Source organism: Oncorhynchus masou, chromosome 19 (genome assembly GCF_036934945.1).
Source record: "Oncorhynchus masou masou isolate Uvic2021 chromosome 19, UVic_Omas_1.1, whole genome shotgun sequence".
Classification (NCBI taxonomy): Eukaryota; Metazoa; Chordata; class Actinopteri; order Salmoniformes; family Salmonidae; genus Oncorhynchus; species Oncorhynchus masou.
In genome coordinates, this window is record NC_088230.1 from 26,076,338 (window position 1) to 26,100,287 (window position 23,950).

The 23,950-nt window shown below is 41.6% G+C and overlaps 1 protein-coding gene across 2 annotated transcripts in view; it reads left to right on the forward strand.

The window, feature by feature from the left end:
• The window catches only part of LOC135506063 (transcription regulator protein BACH2-like), a 124,650-nt gene extending 101,882 nt beyond the window's left edge, over positions 1 to 22,768 (forward strand). For both annotated transcript variants that reach the window (XM_064925443.1, XM_064925444.1), the window contains exons 4-5: positions 13,745 to 13,951; positions 16,680 to 22,768. In XM_064925443.1, coding sequence (XP_064781515.1) covers positions 13,745 to 13,951; positions 16,680 to 17,165 — 693 coding nt within the window. In that variant the 3' untranslated portion in view covers positions 17,166 to 22,768. The remainder of the gene's footprint in view (positions 1 to 13,744; positions 13,952 to 16,679) is intronic.
• The last annotated feature ends 1,182 nt before the right edge of the window (positions 22,769 to 23,950 follow it).

Below are 23,950 nucleotides of genomic sequence, written 5' to 3' on the forward strand. Positions count from 1 at the left end.
CAGGCCAACTAGTTCATATTATCCATCCACAAACCTGACATCTCTAATTCATTCCACACAGTCTGCGTATGCTAATTCTCAAGACACCTAGCTGTGCCATGACATTTATACTGCATTACCAATTAGATTTACAGGTAACTGCCAAAATAATGGAAACACTTGAGTAAATGAGGGATACAAAGTATATTGAAAGCAAATGCTTCCACACAGGTGTGGTTCCTGTGTAATTAAGCAATTAACATCCCATCATGCTTAGGGTCATGTATAAAAATGAAGGGCAGGCCATTATTTTGTCTACCATGGCTATGCCCCCATATGATAACAATGCCCCCATCCATAGGGCATGAGTGGCCACCGGATGGTTTGATGAGCATGTAAACCATATGACATGGGCATCTCAGTCACTAGATCTCAACCCATTTGAACACTTATGGGAGATTCTGGACAGGCGCATGAGACAGCGTTTCCACCACCTAGGAATGGGCGGTATCCACATTTTCATACCATCATAATGTTTCTGTACCTTACCGGAGTGCACGGTATTACCGGAGTGCACACAAGGGCGCTATTTCAACAACAAAGAAACATTTAGGCAACAGGGATCTTGATCCAGGAGGGGATTGAATGCCTCTGCTGTAACCAAGAAGCTTGATATCTTGATATCTATCCACTTAGATTTTTTTTTTTTTACGGTATAGAAAATTATACTGTCATTATTAAGAATTTTTTAAACATGTATTTTTTATTTATCCTTTGTTTAACTAGGCAAGTCAGTTAAGAACAAAGTCTTATTTGCAATGATGGCAACTCCGACGCTGGGCCAATTGTGTGCCGCCCTATGGGACTCCCAATCACGGACGGTTGTGATACAGGCTGGAAATACCCGGCATAAGGTATAAAACCTGGTGTCATTTTATCACCCAAAATGGTGTTGCATCCCTCCAATGGAGTTCCAGACACTTATAGAATCGATGCCAAGGATCATTCAAGCTGTTCTGTCTCGTGTTGGCCCAACGCCCTATTAAGACGCTTTATGTTGGTGTTTCCTTTATTTTGGCACTTATCTGTACACCTAGGTGAAGGTAGCCTTTGTTGTTTATACACAAATATGGCTTATAGTGTTTGTGACATTTCTAGTGTATCAACAATTAGATATACACCTACACTAGTTGAACGTGAATGTAGTCTATGTTATGTTATACACAGACAGAGCATAATAGTATAAGTTTGAGCAAAAGTCTATGTTTGTGATAGTGATAGGACAATAGCAGTGTAATGAAAGAGAATGTAGCTGTTTAAGTCCTTTGGTGGAGGAAGGTCTGCTCTGTGTTGTGTCATAATAGGACTGCAGCCTGGAGCACTGACCGTGCTGCTGACAAGGAAGAATGGCCAATCCCCTAATCATCCCCTAATCCACCTGGCCAGACGACTGACATCCTCTAGACTGACTGCAGAACAGACTGACTGTTGTTGTTTACTTTGACATCAATGAGGATAGATAGAATATAGACTAGTGAAGTGTATAATTATATTCAGGATGAAAACTGTTTTGTTCCATCAAAAAGAAAATGTAATATCCACTACCGGTCAAAAGTTTTAGAACACCTTCTCATACCTTGACACAACACAACTGATTGGCTCAAACACATTAAGAAGGAAATACATTCCACTAATTCACTTTTAAGAAGGCACACCTATTCATTGAAATGCATTCCAGGTGACTACCTCATGAAGCTGGTTGAGAGAATGCCAAGAGTGTGCAAAGCTGTCATCAAGGCAAAGGATGGCTTTTTGAAGTCTCAAAATATTAAATATATTTTGATTTGTTTAAGACTTTTTTGGTTACTACATGATTCCATATGTGTTATTTCATAGTGTTGATGTCTTCACTATTATTCTACAATGTAGAAAATAGTACAAATAAAGAAAAACCCTTGAATAATTAGGTGTTCTAAAATGTTTGACCGGTAGTGTATATATTTTTTTTATTCATACAGAATACCTCTGATGCCTCTTGTTGTAGGCAGACTTATTTTATCTTTACCATAAGGAATAAGACTGTCTGCTTCTGAGTCTGACACCGTGAGAGAGAGAGAGAGAGAAAGAGAGAGAGAGAGAGAGAGAGAGAGAGAGAGAGAGAATGGTGTGTTGCCATGGTGATCAGATTCACAGAGCCTAGTCCCCGTTTCACTGGGGTTGGAGCAATTTGGCAGGATTGAGCCTCCGACTGTGGAGGAATCCAGTCTTCTTCTGTGGACAAACAGAGAGCGGCAAGATAAACGGCCCTAGCAGTCATGTGTAATTATTACAGGCATGGCACCCACATCCAGTGATTTATGAGCCATTTGAAGAACTGCTTAATGCCCCGGCTGTAAATTATAGACAATAGATTTACAGCAATACAGCTGTCGAGGAAGGACAAAGCAGACCCAAAAATTACTCTTCAGACATGTCCAGTTCCATTTGTCATCTTGTGTGAGTCAATGTATGGATATACACTACACTCCATTGTTGATTAGTGGCTCACAATATCCACTGTCAGATCTCTATTGACCCACATGGGCTTATATCTGCAAGCATTCCCCTTTACTGTCGCCTGCTGCTGATAATATGTATTATGAATGAGACTAGCTGTCTGTGCTGGGTCACAGATGCTGCTGTGTGTGTGAGAACCTCTCTCTCTCAGTACTGTTTGGTTTAGGACATGGCCTTATGGGTGGAGGCATAGAAGAGCACTTACATAATGAGCCTCAGTGTAGAGCCAAATGCCACCCTGCTCTGCTCCAGCCTTATCTGGTAACAAAAGTGCTACCTCATGCTTCCTGGGGCGCTGTTTTCCTCTTTCCCCCCAGTGAGTTGGCTGTACAAACAAACAGCTAGCTTCCAGGGAGACAGGAGGCTCTGGCTCTCCCTCCGTGTGTTGAAAGAGCAAATGGTAGCCAGGCCGGGTCCCACTCGGGGAGAGATAGCCGAGCAAGCGCCCGGCGCTACTGCTGTTAAAAATAGCTGCAGCCCCAGCACTGGAAACAATGAATTCTGACAAGGAAGGAAGTTGTTAAACTGGAGGCTAATCTGACCGAGAGAGGCGATAGTCATTCAAGGTAGTCTGAGTCAGTCAAGGTCTCCTGGCCGCTCCCACCCCGCTACTGAGGTTATGGGGTGACAAATAGCAGACACCACACTACTCTGGGGTAACTTTTTAATGGCTACAATTTTACACGTTAACTGTGTTCAACTGTTTCCCATCTGGCACATATGACACATATTGAGTCAGTCAATAGGGTCAGGAGAGGATATGCCCATATGTAAACTGAACCAGGGCCTGTAATCATAGAGTCTCAAAGTAGGAGAGCTGATCATGGATCAGTTTTGCCTTTTCAGATCATAATGAATAAGATTGTGTGGACAGGGGGAGCTGATAATAGAGCAGCACCCTTTTTAAATACGGCTCAGTACTCCACTGCCAGTCAATGTTTTGGGCAGCAGGTAGTCTAGCGGTTACAGCGTTGGGACAGTGACTGAAAGGTCACTGGTTCGAATACCCAAGGTGAGAAAATCTGTCCATGTGCCCTTGAGCAAGGCACTTACCTCTCATTTGCTCCAGAGGTGCCGTACTAACTGCACCTATCTGGTGTATGTGAACAATAAAACAGCCCATTTTTTTTGCCCTACATACCCAACAAAGGAGAATTTAAGAGCTGAGACATCGCAAAACACAGAGGATCTCGGTGGAAGATCTCTGAGCTGTTTCCACAAAACATCAGTCTCTCTCTCTCCCGTGTGTAGGCGTTGAGCTCAATGACACATCGTCTAGTCACAGTACACTGCAAACATTGATCTGAGAGCGAGGTGGGAGTGATAGGGAAGTCGTGTTGATATATTGGCAGCACAATGTTTCCTATCTCACCACCAAACATTAACCCTGTGACTCACACAGGAAGTACTGTACACAGACCTAAATATCACTCCTGTTTTTTCGACAGTCAAAAAGTACCTTCTCCACTCTTGAAATGATGCATCTGTGGTCAAAATGTTATTTGGCATACAGTGTAAACCACAATATACTGATTTGGTGCAGCCTTTTGCCTTATGCCAACTGTATTTGAAAAAGTCATTAGTATGTTATGGATGGCTCGTTGTGGGAGGAAACGGTGCCACTTTTTATTTGTCTATTGAAGTGACTTTTATTTGTCTATTGAAGTGACTTTTATTTGTCCATTGAATCAAATCACATTTATTTATATAGCCCTTCTTACATCAACTGATATCTCAAAGTGCTGTACAGAAACTCAGCCTAAAACCCCAAACAACAAGCAATACAGGTGTAGAAGCACAGTGGCTAGGAAATCCTCCCTAGAAAGGCCAAAACCTAGGAAGAAACCTAGAGAGGAATCAGGCTATTAGGGGTGGCCAGTCCTCTTCTGGCTGTGCCGGGTGTTCAAATGTTCATGGTCAAATAATAATAATCACAGTAGTTGTCGAGGGTGCAGAAAGTCAGCACCTCAGGAGTAAATGTCAGTTGGCTTTTCATAGCCGATCCTTAAGAGTATCTCTACCGCTCCTGCTGTCTCTAGAGAGTTGAAAACAGCCAGTCTGGGGCAGGTAGTACATCCGGTGAACAGGTCAGGGTTCCATAGCTGCAGGCAGAACAGTTGAAACTGGAGCAGCAGCATGGCCAGGTGAACAGGGGACAGCAAGGAGTCATCATGCCAGGTAGTCCTGAGGCATGGTCCTAGGGCTCAGGTCCTCTGAGAGAGAGAAAGAGAGAATTAAAGAGAGCATACTTAAATTCACACAGGACACCGGATAAGTCAGGAGAAGTACTCCAGATATAACAGACTGACCCTAGCCCCCCGACACATAAACTACTGCAGCATAAATACTGGAGGCTGAGACAGGAGGGGTCAGGAGACACTGTGGCCCCATCCAATGATACCCCCGGACAGGGCCAAACAGACAGAATATAACCCCAACCACTTTGCCGAAGCACAGCCCCCACACCACTAGAGGGATATCTTCAACCACCAACTTACCATCATGAGACAAGGCCGAGTATAGTCAACAAAGATCTCTGCCACGGCACAACCCAAGGGGGGGCGCCAACCCAGACAGGAAGATCACGTCAGTGACTCAACCCAGTCAAGTGATGCACGCCTCCTAGGGACGGCTTGGAAGAGCACCAGTAAGCCAGTGACTCAGCCCCTGTAATAGGGTTAGAGGTAGAGAATTCCATTGGAGAGAGGGGAACCAGCCAGGCAGAGACAGCAAGGGCGGTTCGTTGCTCCAGATCCTTTCCGTTCACCTTCACACTCCTTGGCCAGACTACACTCAATCATATGACCTACTGAAGAGATGAGTCTTCAGTAAAGACTTAAAGGTTGAGACCGAGTCTGTGTCTCTCACATGGGTAGGCAGACCATTCCATAAAAATGGAGCTCTAGAGAAAGCCCTGCCTCCAGCTGTTTGCTGAGAAATTCTAGGGACAATTAGGAGGCCTGTGTCTTGTGACCATAGCGTACGTGTAGGTATGTACGGTAGGACCAAATCGGAAAGATAGGTAGGAGCAAGCCCATGTAATGCTTTGTAGGTTAGCAGTAAAACCTTGAAATCAGCCCTTGCCTTAACAGGAATCCAGTGTAGGGAGGCCAGCACTGGAGTAGTATGATCAACTTTTTTGGTTCTAGTCAGGATTTTAGCAGCCGTATTTAGCACTAACTGAAGTTTAACTAGTGCTTTTCCGGGTAGCCGGAAAGTAGGGAATTGCAGTAATCTAACCTTGAAGTAACAAAAGCATGGATGAATTTTTCTGCATAATTTTTGGACAGAAAGTTTCTGATTTTTGCAATGTTACGTAAATGGAAAAAAGCTGTCCTTGAAACAGTCTTGATATGTTTGTCAAAAGAGAGATCAGGGTCCAGAGTAACGCCGAGGTCCTTCACAGTTTTATTTGAGACAACTGTACAACCATCAAGATTAATTGTCAGATTACAGAAGATCTCTTTGTTTCTTGGGACCTAGAACGGGCATCTCTGTTTTGTCCGAGTTTAAAAGTAGAACGTTTGCAGCCATCCACTTCCTTATGTCTGAAACACAGGCTTCTAGCGAGGGCAATTTTGTGGATTCACCATGTTACATTGACATGTACAGCTCTGTGTCATCCGCATAGCAGTGAAAGTTAACATTATGTTTTTGAATGACATCCCCAAGAGGTAAAATATATAGTGAAAACAATAGTGGTCCTAAAATGGAACCTTAGTTGATATGTCAGAGGACAAACCATTCACAGAGACAAACTGATATCTTTCCGACAGATAATATCTAAACCAGGCCAGAACTTGTCCGTGTAGACCAATTTGGGTTTCCAATCTCGAGGACAGATGCAGAGCCTCGGTCTGACGCCATTAAAAGGTAATTTACCACAAGTGCAGTCTCAGTGCTATGATGGGGTCTAAAACCAGACTGAAGCATTTAGTATACATTGTTTGTGTCACACCCTGACCTTAGAGAGCCTTTTTATGTCTCTATTTGGTTTGGTCAGGGTGTGATTTGGGTGGGCATTCTATGTTCTGTTTTCTAGGTTTGTGTATTTCTATGTTTTTGCCGGGTATGGTTCTCAATCAGGCATCGTTGTCTCTGATTGGGAATCATACTTAGGCAGCCTTTTTTTCCCTGTTGTGATTGTGGGAAGTTGTCTTTGTTTGGGGTACTATAGCCCTTGTAAGCGGCACAGTCGTTTTTGTTATTTCTTGTTTTGTTGGCGACATTTTAACAAATAAAGGAAAATATACGCTTACCACGCTGCACCTTGGTCTCATTCCGATGACGGCCGTGACAGTTTGTCTTCAGGAAGGCAGTGAGTGGCTGCGCAACAGCTTTTTCTAAAATATTTGAGAGGAATGGAAGATGTGATATAGGCCGATAGTTTGTTATATTTTCTGGGTCAAGGTTTGGCTTTTTCAAAAGGCTTTATTACTGCCACTTTTAGTGAGTTTGGTACACATCCGGTGGATAGAGAGCCGTTTTATTATGTTCAACATAGGAGGGCCAAGCACAGGAAGCAGCTCTTTCAGTAGTTTAGTTGGAATAGGGTCCAGTATGCAGCTTGAAGGTTTAGAGGCCATGCTTATTTTCATCATTGTGTCAAGAGATATAGTACTAAAACACTTGAGTGTCTCTCTGCCAGCAGAGTTGTGCAGACTCAGGACAACTGAGCTTTGGAGGAATACGCAGATTTAAAGAGGAGTCTGTAATTTGCTTTCTAATGATCATGATCTTTTCCTCAAAGAAGTTCATTCATTTATTACTGCTGAAGTGAAAGCCATCCTCTCTTGGAGAATGCTGCTTTTTAGTTAGCTTTGCGACAGTATCAAAAATACATTTTGGATTGTTCTTATTTTCCTCAAATAAATTGGAAAAATAGGATGATCGAGCAGCAGTGAGGGCTCTTCGATTCTGCACGGTACTGTCTTTCCAAGCTAGTCGGAAGACTTCCAGTTTGGTGTGGTGCCATTTTCATTCCAATTTTCTGGAAGCTTGCTTCAGAGCTCTGGTATTTTCTGTATACCAGGGAGCTAGTTTCTTTTAGGGGTGCAACTGCATGCAGGGTATTCCGCAAGGTTAAATTGAGTTCCTCAGTTAGGTGGTTAATTGATTTTTGTCCTCTGGCATCCTTGGGTAGGCAGAGGGAGTCTGGAAGAGCATAAACAAATCTTTGGGTTGTCTGAGAATTTATAGCACGACTTTTGATGCTCCTTGGTTGGGGTCTGAGCAGATTATTTGTTACAATTGCAAACGTAATAAAATGGTGGTCCGATAGTTCAGGATTATGAGGAAAAACATTAAGATCCACAACATTTATTCCATGGGACAAAACTAGGTCCAGAGTATGACAGTGAGTAGGTCCGAAGACATGTTGGACAAAACCCACTGGGTCGATGATGGCTCCGAAAGCCTTTTGGAGTGGGTCTGTGGACTTTTCAATGTGAATATAAAATCACCAAAAATGTGAATATTATCTGCTATGACGACAAGGTCCGATAGGAATTCAGGGAACTCAGTTAGGAATGCTGTATATGGCCCAGGAGGCCTGTAAACAGTAGCTATAAAAAGTGATTGAGTAGGCTGCATAGATTTCATGTCTTTTGAGCTTCTAGTCGAAAACATCAGGTTTTTTGTAAATTGAAATTTGCTATTGTAAATGTTAGCAACACCTCCGCCTTTGCGGGCTACACGGGGGATATGGTCACTAGTGTAACCAGGAGGTGAGGCCTCATTTAACACAGTAAATTCATCAGGCTTAAGCCATGTTTCAGTCAGGCCAATCACATAAAGATTATAATCAGTGATTAGTTTATTGACTATAACTGCCTTTGAAGTGAGGGATCTAACATTAAGTAGCCTGATATTGAGATGTGAGGTATCACGATCTCTTTCAATAATGGCAGGAATGGAGGAGGTCTTTATTCTAGTGAGATTGCTAAGGCGAGCAATGCCATGTTTAGTTTTGCCCAACCTAGGTCGAGGCACAGACAGTCTCAATGGGGTTAGCTGAGCTGACTACACTGACTGCTAGTGGCAGACTCCACTAAGCTGGCAGGCTGGCTAACAGCATGCTGCCTGGCCTGCACCCTATTTAATTGTGGAGCTAGAGGAGTTAGAGCCCTGTCTATGTTGGTAGATAAGAGCACCCATCCAGCTGGGATGGAGTCCGTCACTCCTCAACAGGCCAAGCTTGGTCCTGTTTTTGGGTGAGTCCTAGAAAGAGGGCCAATTATCAACAAATTCTATCTTTTGGGGGGGACAGAAATCAGTTTTCAACCAGCGATTGAGTTGAGACTTTGCTGTAGAGCTCATCACTCCCCCTAACTGCGAGGAGGCCAGAGACAATTACTCGATGCCGACACATATTTCTAGCTGATTTACAGGCTGAAGCTATGTTGCGCTTGGTGACCTCTGACTGTTTTATCCTAACATCGTTGGTGCAGTGACTAAGCAAGCTGAAATTAGTGATACCAGCTGAGATTCATATATAACAAAAGTATTGTAGGTTTTGTTGTTTGTCTTGTGTGCAGCAAGAGTATTGTATCAGGCTGTTGTTGTGATGCCCAATGGGGGGGAAGGTCGGTTGCTGTGGCTGGCAGCTGAAATCCAACAGGCTCAACATGTCAGCATTAAGGCCACCTGGGACACTGCCACGTTGCCATCTCCTGGGACCTGACATCCTGCAGTAGCAGTACACACAGCCCATCTCTTCACCACAGAGCCTCTCTAACTCATCTGCCATAGGGGGTTCCGGCAATAACTCCTGTTTACGGGAGAACAAGATACTATAAGATACTAAACGGGGCTCTGTAAGGGCATTACCTTCTCCCAGATTTCCATAGGATACATGATGCTCTCTAATCACATTATAAACCACATGTGATTTATTGCAGGGTTAATCGCTGTGGATCTGGGAGAGTTTTTGTGCGTAAAATTACGAAAATGTATGCACTCACTACTGGATAAGAGCGTCTGCCGTTTTTCCTCTCCTTCCTCCCTCGCGCCCTCCTGGTGGCGTCATTTCACTAAACTAGGGAATGGAGAAGTGGAGTGTATCAACGAGGCGGTTCTGAGAATATTGAACCATTTTGTATCAACAAGGCTGCTCCAAGAATATTGATATTGCAACATAGTAGCCAATGAGGGGGCGGCTCGTGTCATTTTTTTCCCCTGGGCTAGTCTGCAACATTACAAAAGTATAAATGTAAAATGTTTATAGAGTCAACATAGAAAGACTTTAGTGTTCACATTTATGTTGATCGTACTTACCAGATAAAGGTCTCTTTTTGATGCAGAGATAGAGTCGCAGTCAAAATAGCAGCACTCTAGAAATCAGGCAGGAGTAACTAATAGTAGACGGTTAGACCTTAAGAATGAATCAGAGTGGGATGGCCATTTTAGTAAATTGCTTCGAGTTTCAAAGGAAATTGCTTGGAAAATTGGGATTATTTATTTCCCCAGGGCTTGTGTCAATAGATGAGAAGGGACACCGTAGTAGGTGGCGCTGCATGCCTCTCTCCTGCACAGGACGATGTAGTGTTAAACTCCCTCCCTGGGTTCATCGAGGGGTCACCAACCCTGCATGTGAACACTGGCAGTCAGGCTGCACAGAACCCACTGTCATTGTCGGGCCGCCCATGCATCTGAATCCCAGGGCTCGGCCCAGGTCTGGCCCTGCAGCCAGCCAGCCAGCTGCCGAGCCTCTCTGTGTGTCTGAGGGGAGAGGAAAGTAGAGTAGAGCGGGACAAGACACAGTGCTGCCCGGGTAACAGATGAGCCCTACTTTTCACCCAGGACTCATTTGGAGAATAATGATCCAGAGACAGTGAGACAGTAGGAAGGAGGTAGAAAGGAAAAGAGGAGAAGGAAGAATAACGAGGGGGGTGGGGGGCAGTGAGAATTCAGAACATGTTGGGTCTGAATTTATGACTGCCGTCGGAGCTGCAGTCTGGCATCCCAGCCTTGTTACTGGACTGGTTCCCCTGGCGGAGCCACTAAATATATCCTAGATAACCCTCCTGTGCTGCGCTGTGCGCCACTGCCAGGAACAAGAAAGGAAATAACCTCAAGTTTGCTCGCTGTAGAAAGGTGGTTGGCTGTACGTCCCCGCCTCCCTTCCTCGCCACGTCCCTCCCTCCCTTCCTCTTCTACCCTGTCTCATTTAAAGAGCCCCCATCATTACACCAGTGTGGTCACTCCGTAGAACTCTATAACTATCGCCCATCATTACATGGCACTCAGAGGGGTCATAATCACAGACAGTTATCTTCTCTTCGTTTAGATCACACGGAGCAGGCAAGATGTGTTCCATCGCCCTCCCTCTTTAACCACTGCCATGTCCTAGCTAGTATTGGGAGGGAGCCTGCAGGGCCCAGTGTGGCATTGATTGGCTTGGTCCATTATTTATTTCTTCATGTGTTTGCATGCACATGAGAAATGGTCTCAACGACTCTCAAAGGACTGAGGGCTTCTAATGAGGAAATTAAAGTCTCTCTCTCTCTCTCGGATAAATTGAAATCTAGATTTGCTTTTCAGTGGAGAGTGATTTCAATGAATAGACACCTTGCTTTGTCCTCTGAAGTGAAGCACTTACCCCAGGTGATGGGACCATCTGGTACAGGCCGTTTTTCCTCTCCTTCCTCCCTCGCTCCCTCCTGGTGGCGTCATTTCACTAAATTAGGGAATGGAGAAGTGGAGTGTATCAACGAGGCGGTTCTGAGAATATTGATATTGCAACATAGTAGCCAACAAGGGGGCGGCTCGTGTAAAAAATAAATAAAAAAATCCCTGGGCTTGCTTGTCTCTGTCTGATGTTATTGTGTTGCTTACATAGAAGTTGCACGTCTCGGTGCTCATTATATATATTTTTCAGCATCCCTAAATCCACACTACAGCTAAATAACTTGTCAATATTTAATGATGTTTTGCTAGCAAGATTGATCTGTTAGAATATCTCATTAATTGAGGAAGATGGATAAGCAAGACTGAGTGAGAGGTTGACATGCACTATACCAGAGGAATATAGGTTACAGGTAGGATTGGGGATGTAGGCAGAGGATGATGATGAAGTAGGCCTATAGCAAGAGGTTAAAAAGTTAGCCCAACGAGGTCATCCTTAATGATTTGCATTATTTCAATTATCATTTTGTCACTGTATGAGAATGCACACTTGTTATAGCCTACAATTTGTATTGCCTAGAAGCCAAAATCAGGACATGGGGAAATGCTCTAACACCAAATTACACTAGCCTACTGGGCAAATTAATTAAAATATAAATTAGGCCTACAACAATCACAACATATATTTTAATAAGCAAAAAAACTATATTTTTCTTTCGAATAAGCACCAAAAAGGAGGGCTTCCCCACCTCCCAATTCAATTAACCTCTGGCTATCAGATTACAACAATGCAGAGTTCAAATGCCGACATCAAATTCAAAGCAAGCAGCTTTGCAGCTGACCGGCAAAACAAACTGCCCGGCAAAACAAACTGGCACTGTCTCTGCACTCTGATTGCTAAAGGAGAGAGAAAAGGCCTCTGCATGGCAGCTGCTCTCCTCCAATACGCTTAACAGCCATTGTATTTTAATCGGGATTGGAATGATTTAAAAATGTTGCTCTTGAGCTAGAGTATGGCCACGACCATACCCAACTGACGCCCCTTTTCCCTCCCGTTTGACTTTATTCCAGAGGCCGCCAAGAGGAGAGAGAGCAGAGCGGAGGAGAATGGCAGCTCCTCTCATCTTGCCAAGCTCTCTGGCTGTTTTACTCTGGATCTTTGTTATTCCTCCTCTCCTATCTTCCTCTCTGCCATATCTCTTCTCCCCCAAGCTACTCTGCTACAGTTCTCTGGTGCTGAGAGATCTCCCTGGGGTGGATCTGTAGAATCTTAATTTGATCACTCCTTTTTTTGCTGAGAGTTTTCCTGCATGTCCATTAATTTTAAACCACATAAAAATGCGCATTTGCTGTTGCTGCAGATTTATGTTCTTGCTGTAGCAAACTGGCTCAAATTAAGATCCTATATCTGTATCAAAAGGTTTGCCACTACCTGAGAGAGCAGAAAAATATGGCTATTGATGCTCTGTGGGAGAATGATCACATCCTCCAAGATATTGTCAGCGAATCAATGTAATTAATATGGGGGGAAATTGTATTGTTATTTTGCAGTTATAATTATATTTTATTGCAAATTATTTATTTCTCCAGATTAGTGTTGCACTCAGGGCTGGATTAGCTCAGTTGAGGTCTCAACCTTCTATTGATAGTTTGAATGTTAGAATTCACAAGGTGAAATTTCGAAATTTTGTTGTGCATCAGCATTTTTACTCTTGATATATCAGTCACTGACAGTCACTCAATTAGCCATGTCAGCTAACAATTTTTAGATTGGTAAATCAGTTTAGCCAGCTATCTAAACTTGTAGTAAGGCCGAATACCAGCCAGGCATGCAGGAGACGTGCCCAGGGGACCTGACCTCCAGGGGGCCCCACATTGATTTTGTTAGTCACTTTTACTCATATCATTAACATGGCATTAGTCATGGCAAAATGTGTAGAATTTCAGGAAATGTACTTTCTCTTGCCATCAAGAGGGGGACAAATTCTCACTTATTGCAGAAGAAAAAGCTGTACTCTGCCTTAACGGCCCCCTACGGGCTTGGGCCTGTAAGTCCTTTCATTAATCAGGCCCTCGTTGCACTCTGTGTGACTGTAGGTGTCAAAGAAAGCATTGCTTTGCATGTTTCTTTTGTTCTGCAGTCCCTGTGGATTATTGCAGGTAGATAGTATAGATGTTACATATCATGCCCTCTAGATATCTCCTGACACCAATATGGATGGGGTTGACAAGTCCCTGCTTGTCCCTCCTTGATCTGTCACCCTGGCACCTTTCCAAGCTAGCAGGGACAGATGGAGAGACACTAGTTTCTTAGATCACCTTGTCCCCTTCTGCCTGAGAATAGGTTTCATGTTCAATATTTGAGGTTCAGAAATAGTGTTGAAGGCTTACTACACACGTGTTATGGAGGCACATTCTCTTATCTCTCGTCCTGACAGTGGTGCTCTTGTGCCATCTCCTGGTGAAATGTGGCATTCCATGTCTAGTCACCAAACTCCTCTGTTCATTTACTCAATTCAAAAATGTAAGTCAACGCTGTATAAGGTCAGATGTGAAAAGTAATTCTCAATTTCTTTATTGGCAGGTAAAACTTCCTTTCCCTGTTAATCAAATCACAAATCTTCCACGGAACGACTTCCAAATGATGGTAAAAATGCACAAACTGACCTCAGAGCAGCTGGAGTTCATCCATGACATCAGGCGGCGGAGTAAGAACCGCATCGCAGCGCAGCGTTGTCGCAAGAGGAAGCTTGACTGCATCATGAACCTGGAGTGCGAGATCAGAAAACTGGTGAGTGTGTCTATAGAGCTGCATGACATGTCATCCTCTCAGAGATATCCTGTAAAGGCTACAGTACATAGTATATACAGTAGACCTACTGGCATTCCACATACACATATATACATGCACACACTGTCAGACAACTGCCTCCTTCTTCACACATAGGCTATTCTCATTTTCACACATTGCTTTCTTCTTTTTAATCAACTTTTCGATTATACATTTTGTTTCCCCCTGTGATGATTCAGTTCACAGGCAGGCAATAATATAACACATAGATAAAGAATCACACTGCTTTCTATAGACCAGGGGTGTCAAACTAATTTTGTCCCAGGGTCCGCATTCGGTCTTCAACGAGGTCCTGATGGAGATTAACACATTGAGAATGTGTTATATTTCCTTGCGGTAAAAATGTGCAAAAAAATGATTTTTCTATGCTCCCTGACTGTCTAGCTTTCATTTTGGTGATTGTTAGAGAGATGGACACAGTCAAGAAACTATATGAATGTAGTTCTATTCTAATTTATACACAGTTTCCAATTAGTTTTATTAATTTTAAAGTATATTGACTTTGTTTCCCAAAAAAATACATTCCCAGATATATATATAGAGTACCAGTCAAAAGTTTGGACAAACCTAATCATTCAAGTTTTATTCTACATTGTAGAATAATAGTTACTAATAATTCAACTATGAAATAACACATATGGAATCATGTAGTAAACAAAAAAGTGTTAAACAAATCAAAATTTATTTGACATTTTTTATTCTTCAAAGTAGCCACCCTTTGCTCTGAGGATAGCTTTCTCTCAACCAGCTTCACCTGGAATGGTTTTCCAACAGTCTTGAAGGAGTTCCCACATATGCTGAGCTGGCTACTTTTCCTTCACTCTGCAGTCCAACTCATCCCAAACCATTTTAATTGCAGCACTCCATTAGTCTCTTTCTTGGTCAAATAGCCCATACACAGGCTGGAGGTGTGTTGGGTCATTGTCCTGTTGAAAAACAAATGATAGTCCCACTAAGCTCAAACCAGATGAGATGGCGTATTGCTGCAGAATGCTGTGGTAGCCATGCTGGTTAAGTGTGCCTTGAATTCTAAATAAATCACCAACTGTGTCACCAGCACAGCACCCCCACACCACGTCCTCCATGCAGAGATAATCCGTTCACCTACTCTGCGTCTCACAAAGACACGGCGGTTGGAACCAAGAATCTCATGTCCATTGCTCGGGTTTCTTGGCCTAAGCAAGTCTCTTCCAATTGGAGTCCTTTAGTAGTGGTTTCCTTGCAGAAATTCTACCAGGAAGGCCTGATTCACACAGTCTCCTCTTAACAGTTGATGTTGAGATGTGTCTTTTACTTGAACTATGTGAAGCATTTATTTGGGCTGCAATCTGAGGTGCAGTTAACTCTAATGAACGTATCCTCTGCAGCAGAGGTAACTCTGGGACTTCCTTTCCTGTGGCGGTCCTCATGTTAACCAGTTTCATCATAGCGCTTGATGGTCTTTGCGACTGCACTTGAAGAAACTTTCAAAGTTCTTGAAATGTTCTGTATTGGCTGACATTTTCAGGTCTTCGCTTATTTGAGCTGTTCTCGCCATAATATGGACTTGGTCTTTTACCAAATAGGGCTATCTTCTGTATACCACCCCTACCTTGTCACAACACAACTGATAGAAATTCCACAAATGTTTATTTTTTAACAAAGCACACCTGTTAATTGAAAAAAAATAATGGAAAAGAAGGTGTGTCCAAACTTTTGACTGGTGCTGTATATATATATTTATATTACTCAAACCACCCGCGGGCCGGATTGGACTCCCGCGGGCGGTATGTTTGACAACCCTGCAAAAGACTGTAGAGTAGTAGAACAATGTAGTGTCTATATATAACAGTTCTCTCCCTGGACTTAACTAATGGTAACATTTTTGACAGCGCAACAAATATTACCTTGGGATAGAGTGATATGAATTTTTTTCAACACCATTGTGTCAGCACATTCAAGCCAGCAAACTGCCATCTCGCTGCCACAAGTACAATCAGGTGTGTGGAGGCTGGTGCAGGGGCAGGCAGGAGACTTCATTATAGAGTAGAGCATCCCCAGTAGAGTCCTGGCTGTATCTCTCCTATCTGTACCTCCTTGCTCCTGTGTTTCCATGGCATGGCGCTCTATCACAGGCAGATGCCATGCTTTTTCCATGAGGGTGGTGGAGCTGCGGCCTCTGTGCATCAACCGTCCACACATAAAACGTTTGTTTGTTTTTTTTTAAACACGCACACACACACTAGTGCTATATTCTCCACAGAGGACTGACAGCCTTCCCCTTGATATCCCCCATCTGCATCTTATATATGAGGACATCATCATCAAACCTCTTTCCACCACCGAGTTCCTTTTTACCTCAGAACATACAGTACGCTGAAAGTGCTTGCTCATCACAAACTTCATCAAAAGTATGCTCACAATTGAAACAAATGATTTAATATATGCTTAGGGAGCAAATAATTTAGGCCATGTGAATACTTTTATGTTGCTATGAAGAAGTGAATACCATTCGTTATGTATCTACTGGATAGTTCATACTGCTGCTCGAGGATGTGTGGAGTGTTTACAGAACATTAGCTGCAGTCTCAAAGGGATTAGCAGTATGTATGTGTCTCTTTGCTCATTGTAAGACCACAGCTCATGACATTTAGTCCTCATCATTAATATTAACTTTTGTGTCCATCAGGTGAACGAGAAGGACAAGCTGCTGACGGAGAGGAACCAGCTGAAGGAGTGTATGGGCGAGCTGTGGGAGAACTTCTCCTGTCTGTCCCAGGAGGTCTGCAGGGACAGACAGCTGAGTCCTGAGCAGGTCCAGTCCCTGAACCACCACTGCCCTGTCCTGAAGCCCGGCACCACCAACGCCACCACCACTGCCAGCAACGCTGCTTCTAACAGCATTGACCTCGTCACCCACTCCAGCTCAGCCACCCCGGAGCCCAGCTTCCTCAAGTCCTCCGGGCCCTCAGAGAGCGAGCCTGATTGGGCCATGGGCAACGGGGCTGATGGGGGGCCAGGTAGCAATGAGACGGAGGGCCAGGAGCCAAGTTTATACATGGAGTCGGGGTTCTCGTTCAATGAACAGTCCAATCAGACGGTGACGGTAGACTTCTGCCAGGAAATGACTGATAAATGTACAACTGACGAACAGCCGAGAAAGGACTGTACTTAGTAAACTGTGGTTTTAATGTTTTTTATTATTTAATTTGAGTTTTTATTTTCTTCTGACAAACCCCTTCCTCTGGGTTGGTGAGAAGTTCAGCCTCTACCAGTGTTCTTTAAACAACATGTTTTTTGTTGTTGTTTTTTTTATGTCTTTTTAGTCTTTTTATAGGTTGACACTACAGTTGTCTTAACAGCAATACTGTTCTACAGGTATTCTCCTCTCTGTAACCAGAACAGAATATGGACTTCCCACACAAAACTCCGCTCACAATGGTGCTCCACCATGCCCCGTCAGGAAGCAACCTCTACAGTGGACACACTGTTCTCTATCTATAGTCTACTCACAGGGATGGGCAAAGATCACATCTTCAATTCAAACCTCAATGGACCGAACAGCAGCACTCTTTGTCTCTTGATCTACCTACAGTTTCTATCTCTCTGTCTCTCTCTTTCTTTGTCTTTCTATTTCTCTCGCTCTCCCTTTCTCTCTCTCTCTCTCTCTCACTCTCTCCTACTCTGTCTATTTTCCTATCACTATTTCTACATCTAACACTATCTTTCTATTTCTCTATCTCACTATCTTTCTATTTCTCTATCTCACTATCTTTCTAATTCTCTCACTCTCGCTTGTGGCTCTTGTCACAGCAATTCAAACTCAGGAAAATATCTTCTGAATGTTCAACGTGATTCATGAAAATAAGAATTCAGCTTCTGTATATGAGAGGTTTCTGAAGCAGACTGTAAATGTTCATATGCAAAAATGTATTTTGTATAGCAAAACGATGTGTACAGACAGTACCTTAACATTCCTCCTTTGCCTTCCTCAGCACTGAAACGAAAGAGAAAAACGAACGATTTGGCAGGTGGTTCCCAAATAGCTATGTTCCCACACATCAGCAAAATCATTGTATTTGGATGTTGTAATGGTAACTTTCAAGTGCTTGCTTGGGCAGAACGTAATAACGTATAATGTATGGCGCATGGTGACTGTCACAGTAATATTGTACAGGTAGTGGCTTAGACATTTATTTTTCACTGGGGTTATATCAAGTACCTTTTTGCTAAGGGAAATATTTGCTTAGCTTTTTCCTGATTAAAGGAAAATTATTCATAAAGGTGGGTGTTCTTAAACTCAGGAAATCAGCTTGACACACACACACACACACACACACGGATGTTGCTGGCGAGGACAGTGTAAAGTATGTTATTAATCCGTGGCTTGCGCAACATCCTTTCAAACTTTGACACCTCTTTAAATGTGAAAAATAGTTTAGGCTTGTTGTGTTTTTGAGGAAACTTTCTTTCTTTTTATCAGTATTTAAAGATGCTTTATGTATGATGGTGACCCCTCTCTCAGACACCCTTTGAATATCTTCAGTGTTATGTTTCAATGTTGTCAAGAAATTTGACAATAGACACCTTTTCAAGCTGAGGGACAGATATTCTGTCTGTAACAAAAAAACAAAACAAAATATTTATATTTGACTAAGGATACTTTCTCCAATGAATCTGGGCTCAAGATCAGGCACTTTCCTTCCAGCACCAGACACTCCATTGTAACTAGATCCTATAGCACTTCATAGAGGGTCTACGTCAGGTTCAGAACCCTGAAAACACTGATGCTGGAGCACTTGAATTGGCACTTAAATTAAAACATCTTATTAATATAAATATATCTATGAAGACATTATATTCAAAAACCTAAAGCAATCAGATGTATTATAAAAAAGAAAGCCAACATAACATTTAGAGAGTGTTCACATCTTATATTTGTTTTTCTTTAAGAATGAATCATTTATTTGGGACTTGAGTTCACGTGAAAGCATGATATAGTAACATGTTTGCCCTGATTGTACATTTGTTGAAATCATAATATTCTGTGATGTGAATGCATGCTGCCTGTATATTTTACCTAGTTATTTTGTCTAGCTTATGTTTGCTTCTAACAATAGTCCTCAGCTAAATTATTTAGTCCATCTTTTGATGAACAATATTTAAGCAGTAAGGTCCCTCGGGGGTTTGTGATATAGGGCCAATAGACTAGAGCTAATGGCTGTTCTTAGGCAATGAGGAGTCCCTGGACACAGCCCTTAGCCGTGGTATATTGGCCATATATCACAACCCCCTGAGGTGTCTTATTGCTGTTATAAACTGGTTACCAACGTAGTTAGAGCAGTAAAATTAAATGTTTTGTCTTAGCCATGGTATACGGTGTGATATACCATGGCTGTCAGCCAATCAGCATTTAGGGCTCGAACCACCCAGTATATAATTACATTTATAACATAAATATACAGAAATAATACTTGTATCTGTTTAACAGGGATGTACTTGAAAATACAAAAAATGAGAAATAGAGACAGAACCTGTCTTTACAGTGAGTGAATTCAATTGGAATAAAAAGCTTTACTCATAGCTTTAACTTCATTCAGGATGAAAAGCTATACAGTGTCGGAATGAGCGATATTATAAACTGAGTGGTTTGAGCCCTGAATGCTGATTGGCTGACAGCCGTGGTATATCAAACCGTATACCGCGGGTATGACAAAACATGTACTTTAACTGCTATAATTACGTTGGTAACCAGTTTATAATAGCAATAAGGCACCTTGGGGGTTTGTGGTATATGGCCAATATACCACAGCTAAGAGCTGTATCCAGGCACTCGGCGTTGCGTCGCGCATAAGCACAGCCCTTAGCCATGATATATCGGCCATATACCACCCCCCGTGCCTTATTGCTTAAATATACACCTTGATGACTGTCTGCAAATTCTTCTTGGCGTTACTCTGTTGCACCCTCTTGGACACAGCTGTGTAATACTTTCGTCTTGACTGATATCGAAAGCTGTTGTGATATTAGAGTGCAGCTTTGTAGAATATGTCTGTGTTTCGCAGTGTGCTGGTCTGAGTATTTGACCATTTAGATAAGGTTCCCTAAGATTTAGTTAGATCCGTATACAGTCATACACAGACAACTAAAACATGCACCCAAATATTAATACACACACAATGTATGCCCAACGGCGTCTGTTCCCCGGGCGCCGATGACGTGGATGTCGATTAAGGCAGCCCCCCGCACCTCTGATTCAGAGGGGTTGGGTTAGATATGGAAGACACATTTCAGTTGAATGCATTCAGTTGTACACCTGACTAGGTATCCCCCTTTCCTAATGTAAGGAAGGAGTGTAGAGCAGTTGTAATTGTTGTTTGTGAGGTTCTTCTTCCACTTTGGCTTTTCTCTGATTCCAATGCTATCACTGAATTGGAACAATATACATCAGTCTCCATTTACAGGTACAAAACAGGAAACACATTTGTCAAATCATATACAATAAATGTACCTTTTCTTTCTCGTTTTTGACGTAAAAGTGGAAAGCATAATGGTCCACCAGAAAAGCACACTCTCATTAGGCTACACTTTGACAATGTGGGGGAAAATGGATTGAAATTCATAAAGTTTCTATTGTCCTCGGCCCATCAAAGCTATACCAACAGATATCTTTCAATGTCTGTTGTTAGATGGCCTTATAATGCTATTAGGATTAATATCGATGTTATTCTTTGGATAGCAATGAGTGCATAGCCTATTTCTGGTTTGTACTGTATGTACAATAATTCATCATTGTTTATTCTCTTCCTAGAGCCCCAAGATTGATATACAGTAAAGGTTGGCGGATGCAGATAGAAGCCCACTGGGCACAGACATTATTTCAACATCTAGTTTTGATATACATTTGGTTGAGTTGTCGACTAATGTAAATGCAATGTGAAATCAATAAAAAACGCTTACCATGTCATTGGATTTAGGTTAAAAGCTGGGTGAAAAAATGTGCAAATCCAATCAGTTTTCCACATTGATTCACTGTCATCACATTGAATTGTTTTGTTGAAATCACATGGAAAGAACATTGATGCAACCAGTTTTTGCCCAGTGGGAGGTGATACAAAGTAATGAGAGTTTTTTAATGTAGCTCCTTACGCTGGTCAACTGCCAGTCCAGACCTCTTAGCTCTCTAGTCCTGAGAGAGCTACTCCATGCTTGCTATGCTGTATGGGGTGTTACTATGGTGACCGATGGTTGAAAGTAGTACATGGTCGGGTCATCTCTACAGTTACCCCAAGCATTACGGGTCAAATAAGCTTGTTGTGTGTCATCATCTCATTCACACAGATATTTGTCTGGTTGACCTAAACCAGGACTAGTCATTGGTCTTGTATATCGTCTCAGGGTGCCAAGCATTTTATTTCTCCATTTCTGAAACTGTAGCAGACTTTTGTACTTTAGCTGGTTTCTGGCTGTGTTTGAGTGTCTGAAAGTTTAGCTCACTTCTAACCTCTGGTCTTATACTCCTGAAGCTAATTTCTACAAATGCGGAATAATAAGCTTTGCACAATACAGATCAAAGTCATTAAGAGCTGCAGAGAGAGTACTCAATACATTGGAGTAAACATACATATATATTTGAATTCTGTTTTGGTAGTAAATACATTTTTTTTCTCTCTCTCAAGTTCCTTACCTCTGCAGTTTTTTACAAGCCAAAACTCAACAAACAGTAATGTTATTTGATTTGTTAGCTGGCTATGGTAATTAGTTGGTGGATATTTGTTAGATGCCAGATGCATTGAATTCATTATCTTTTTCAGAGGCTTTTGTGCTGTATTCATTTCTCGTTTTGTTTCACTGTTTTTTTGTTTTTGTTGTTTTTGTGTGCTGCTTTGAAAGAAAAAACACTGTCTCTCCAACTCCAAAGGTTGTTCTTTTGAAAAGATGAACAAAGCTTGCCTTTTTCACAAATTGCTCAACTTTATAATATAATATACTGGTATCCTGATTGAATGCACAGGCTGAGATCATTTTAGGAGTAAAAGAAAAGTTTGATATGTTTACAAAACGGTATCACATGTCATGATGTGTTTATTACATTTGTCATGTAAATAGAAATTGCTCGGTTAAAATTGGACTGAAGGTTAGTTTTCTGTAAACAAAAAATGATGTGTTTTCTCAACTTGTCTTTTCATTCAACTGGGGATGTTTCAGAGTTACATGGATACAAGTGCACCTCCAATTTTTGCCTTAGAACTTGCAGAGGCCATAGTTCACATTCAAGTGAAGTGAGTGTATGCAGGGGCCTACGCCCCCCCATCCCTGAGTCACACCCAGTGCAGACCTTCTCACACTTATCTACCTGTGAAATCCTTCATACCTCTCATTACTGGTCAATGACTGTATCAGCAAACTTCATCAGGTGTTTTTTCTACATGCTTTTTACACAGATTATATGGATTATTGTATTAGTAGATTTTGGTTCATTATTTTTAATGTAAAAGCTCTTTTACATTATTTTTTCTCTCGTTTTTCTAGAACAGTTTTTTGTTAATATTGTCAATTTGAAATAGCTGTAATTTGCTTATTCTCTATTAAGAGTTCTTACCCTTTTCATTTTGAAATGCTACACGACCCTAATGAATTAAAATGACTTATTAACCATTTTAAACACGGTATTGTGCAAACCCCATTTTCATTCATTTCAACTGCTAGCGTTATATAAATGACATTTTTGTCTAGACACCATTTCTGTTTATGAAATAAAGAAACATATCATGTGCATTATTTTGTCATTTTTATATCTGCAAATGCAAAGACATTTGGTTTCCTTCATCATATATATAACACTGTAAAACAGTATGTCATACAATTTTATACAATCATACTTGTACTGTACACTGAGGGCACAAAACATTAAGAAAACCTTCCTAATATTGAGTGTGCTGGATGTCCTTGGGGTGGTGGACCATTCTTGATACACACGGGAAACTGTTGAGCGTGAAAAACCCAGCAACGATATCAAGCAAGATGACAAGTGTTGAAGATAATGTATTTAATAGAAAAAACATCCATAAAATGGTTCATTAATAAATTAACATTTAGTTGAATTTGAAGAGCCCTTCTATCTCCAACTTTATCATCATTCTGTACAGTAAACAATATCAAAGTGCTTACAAAAATCATTCTTACATTTTGAGATAAAATATTTTGTATAGTGGAGGTTATCATATCCCAGTGTTTTAAGTGTATTAGCGATCACAAGCCATGAATCTTTTAAAATTTAAGAATTTCCTTAGAAGGCCAATGTCTCATCATATGAACATGCTCACTTTAAGTCAAATGTCATTTTAATTATGCAAAATGTCATTAAAAGTAGCTTTCACTCATAAATTCCACAAAAATGATCTGAAATGTGATACAGCAAAGATAGCATGTGACAAATAAAAAAATAGAAATTAGATCTACCCATGGCAACATAATTGTACTAAAGCATTTACTTATCGTCCACAATAGAGACATAGTAATGGCGTCTTTTTGTACGAACTAACTCCGACATGGCTCGTTGGCCAAAGCCTTTTGTTGTTGTTGTTGAGGCATTTTGGATAAATGCCCGAAAATAAGGTCTGCATTAAACACAAGCTTAGTAGGTCTAAAACGTTTTGTTCTATGAGATCATCTTCAACAGCTGTCACTTTTTGTGAATTTGGAAGCATTTATGTAATCAAAACAAGCACATAAAGGGTTCATAATTCATAAAGGTCATGTTAACTGACTGATACTATCTCATAGAACAAAAACGTAGAAGAGCTACGAAGACCTTATTTTCGGTGTTCATCCTAAAGCCCCATTCTTTCCCTATTCAATTCCCCCATAGGAATGGCTGAACGAAACAGTGCTATAACTAATTTTCCAGTTTTTAGGATTACAAACTTGCGAGCTCTATACATATGTTATTATGAATAC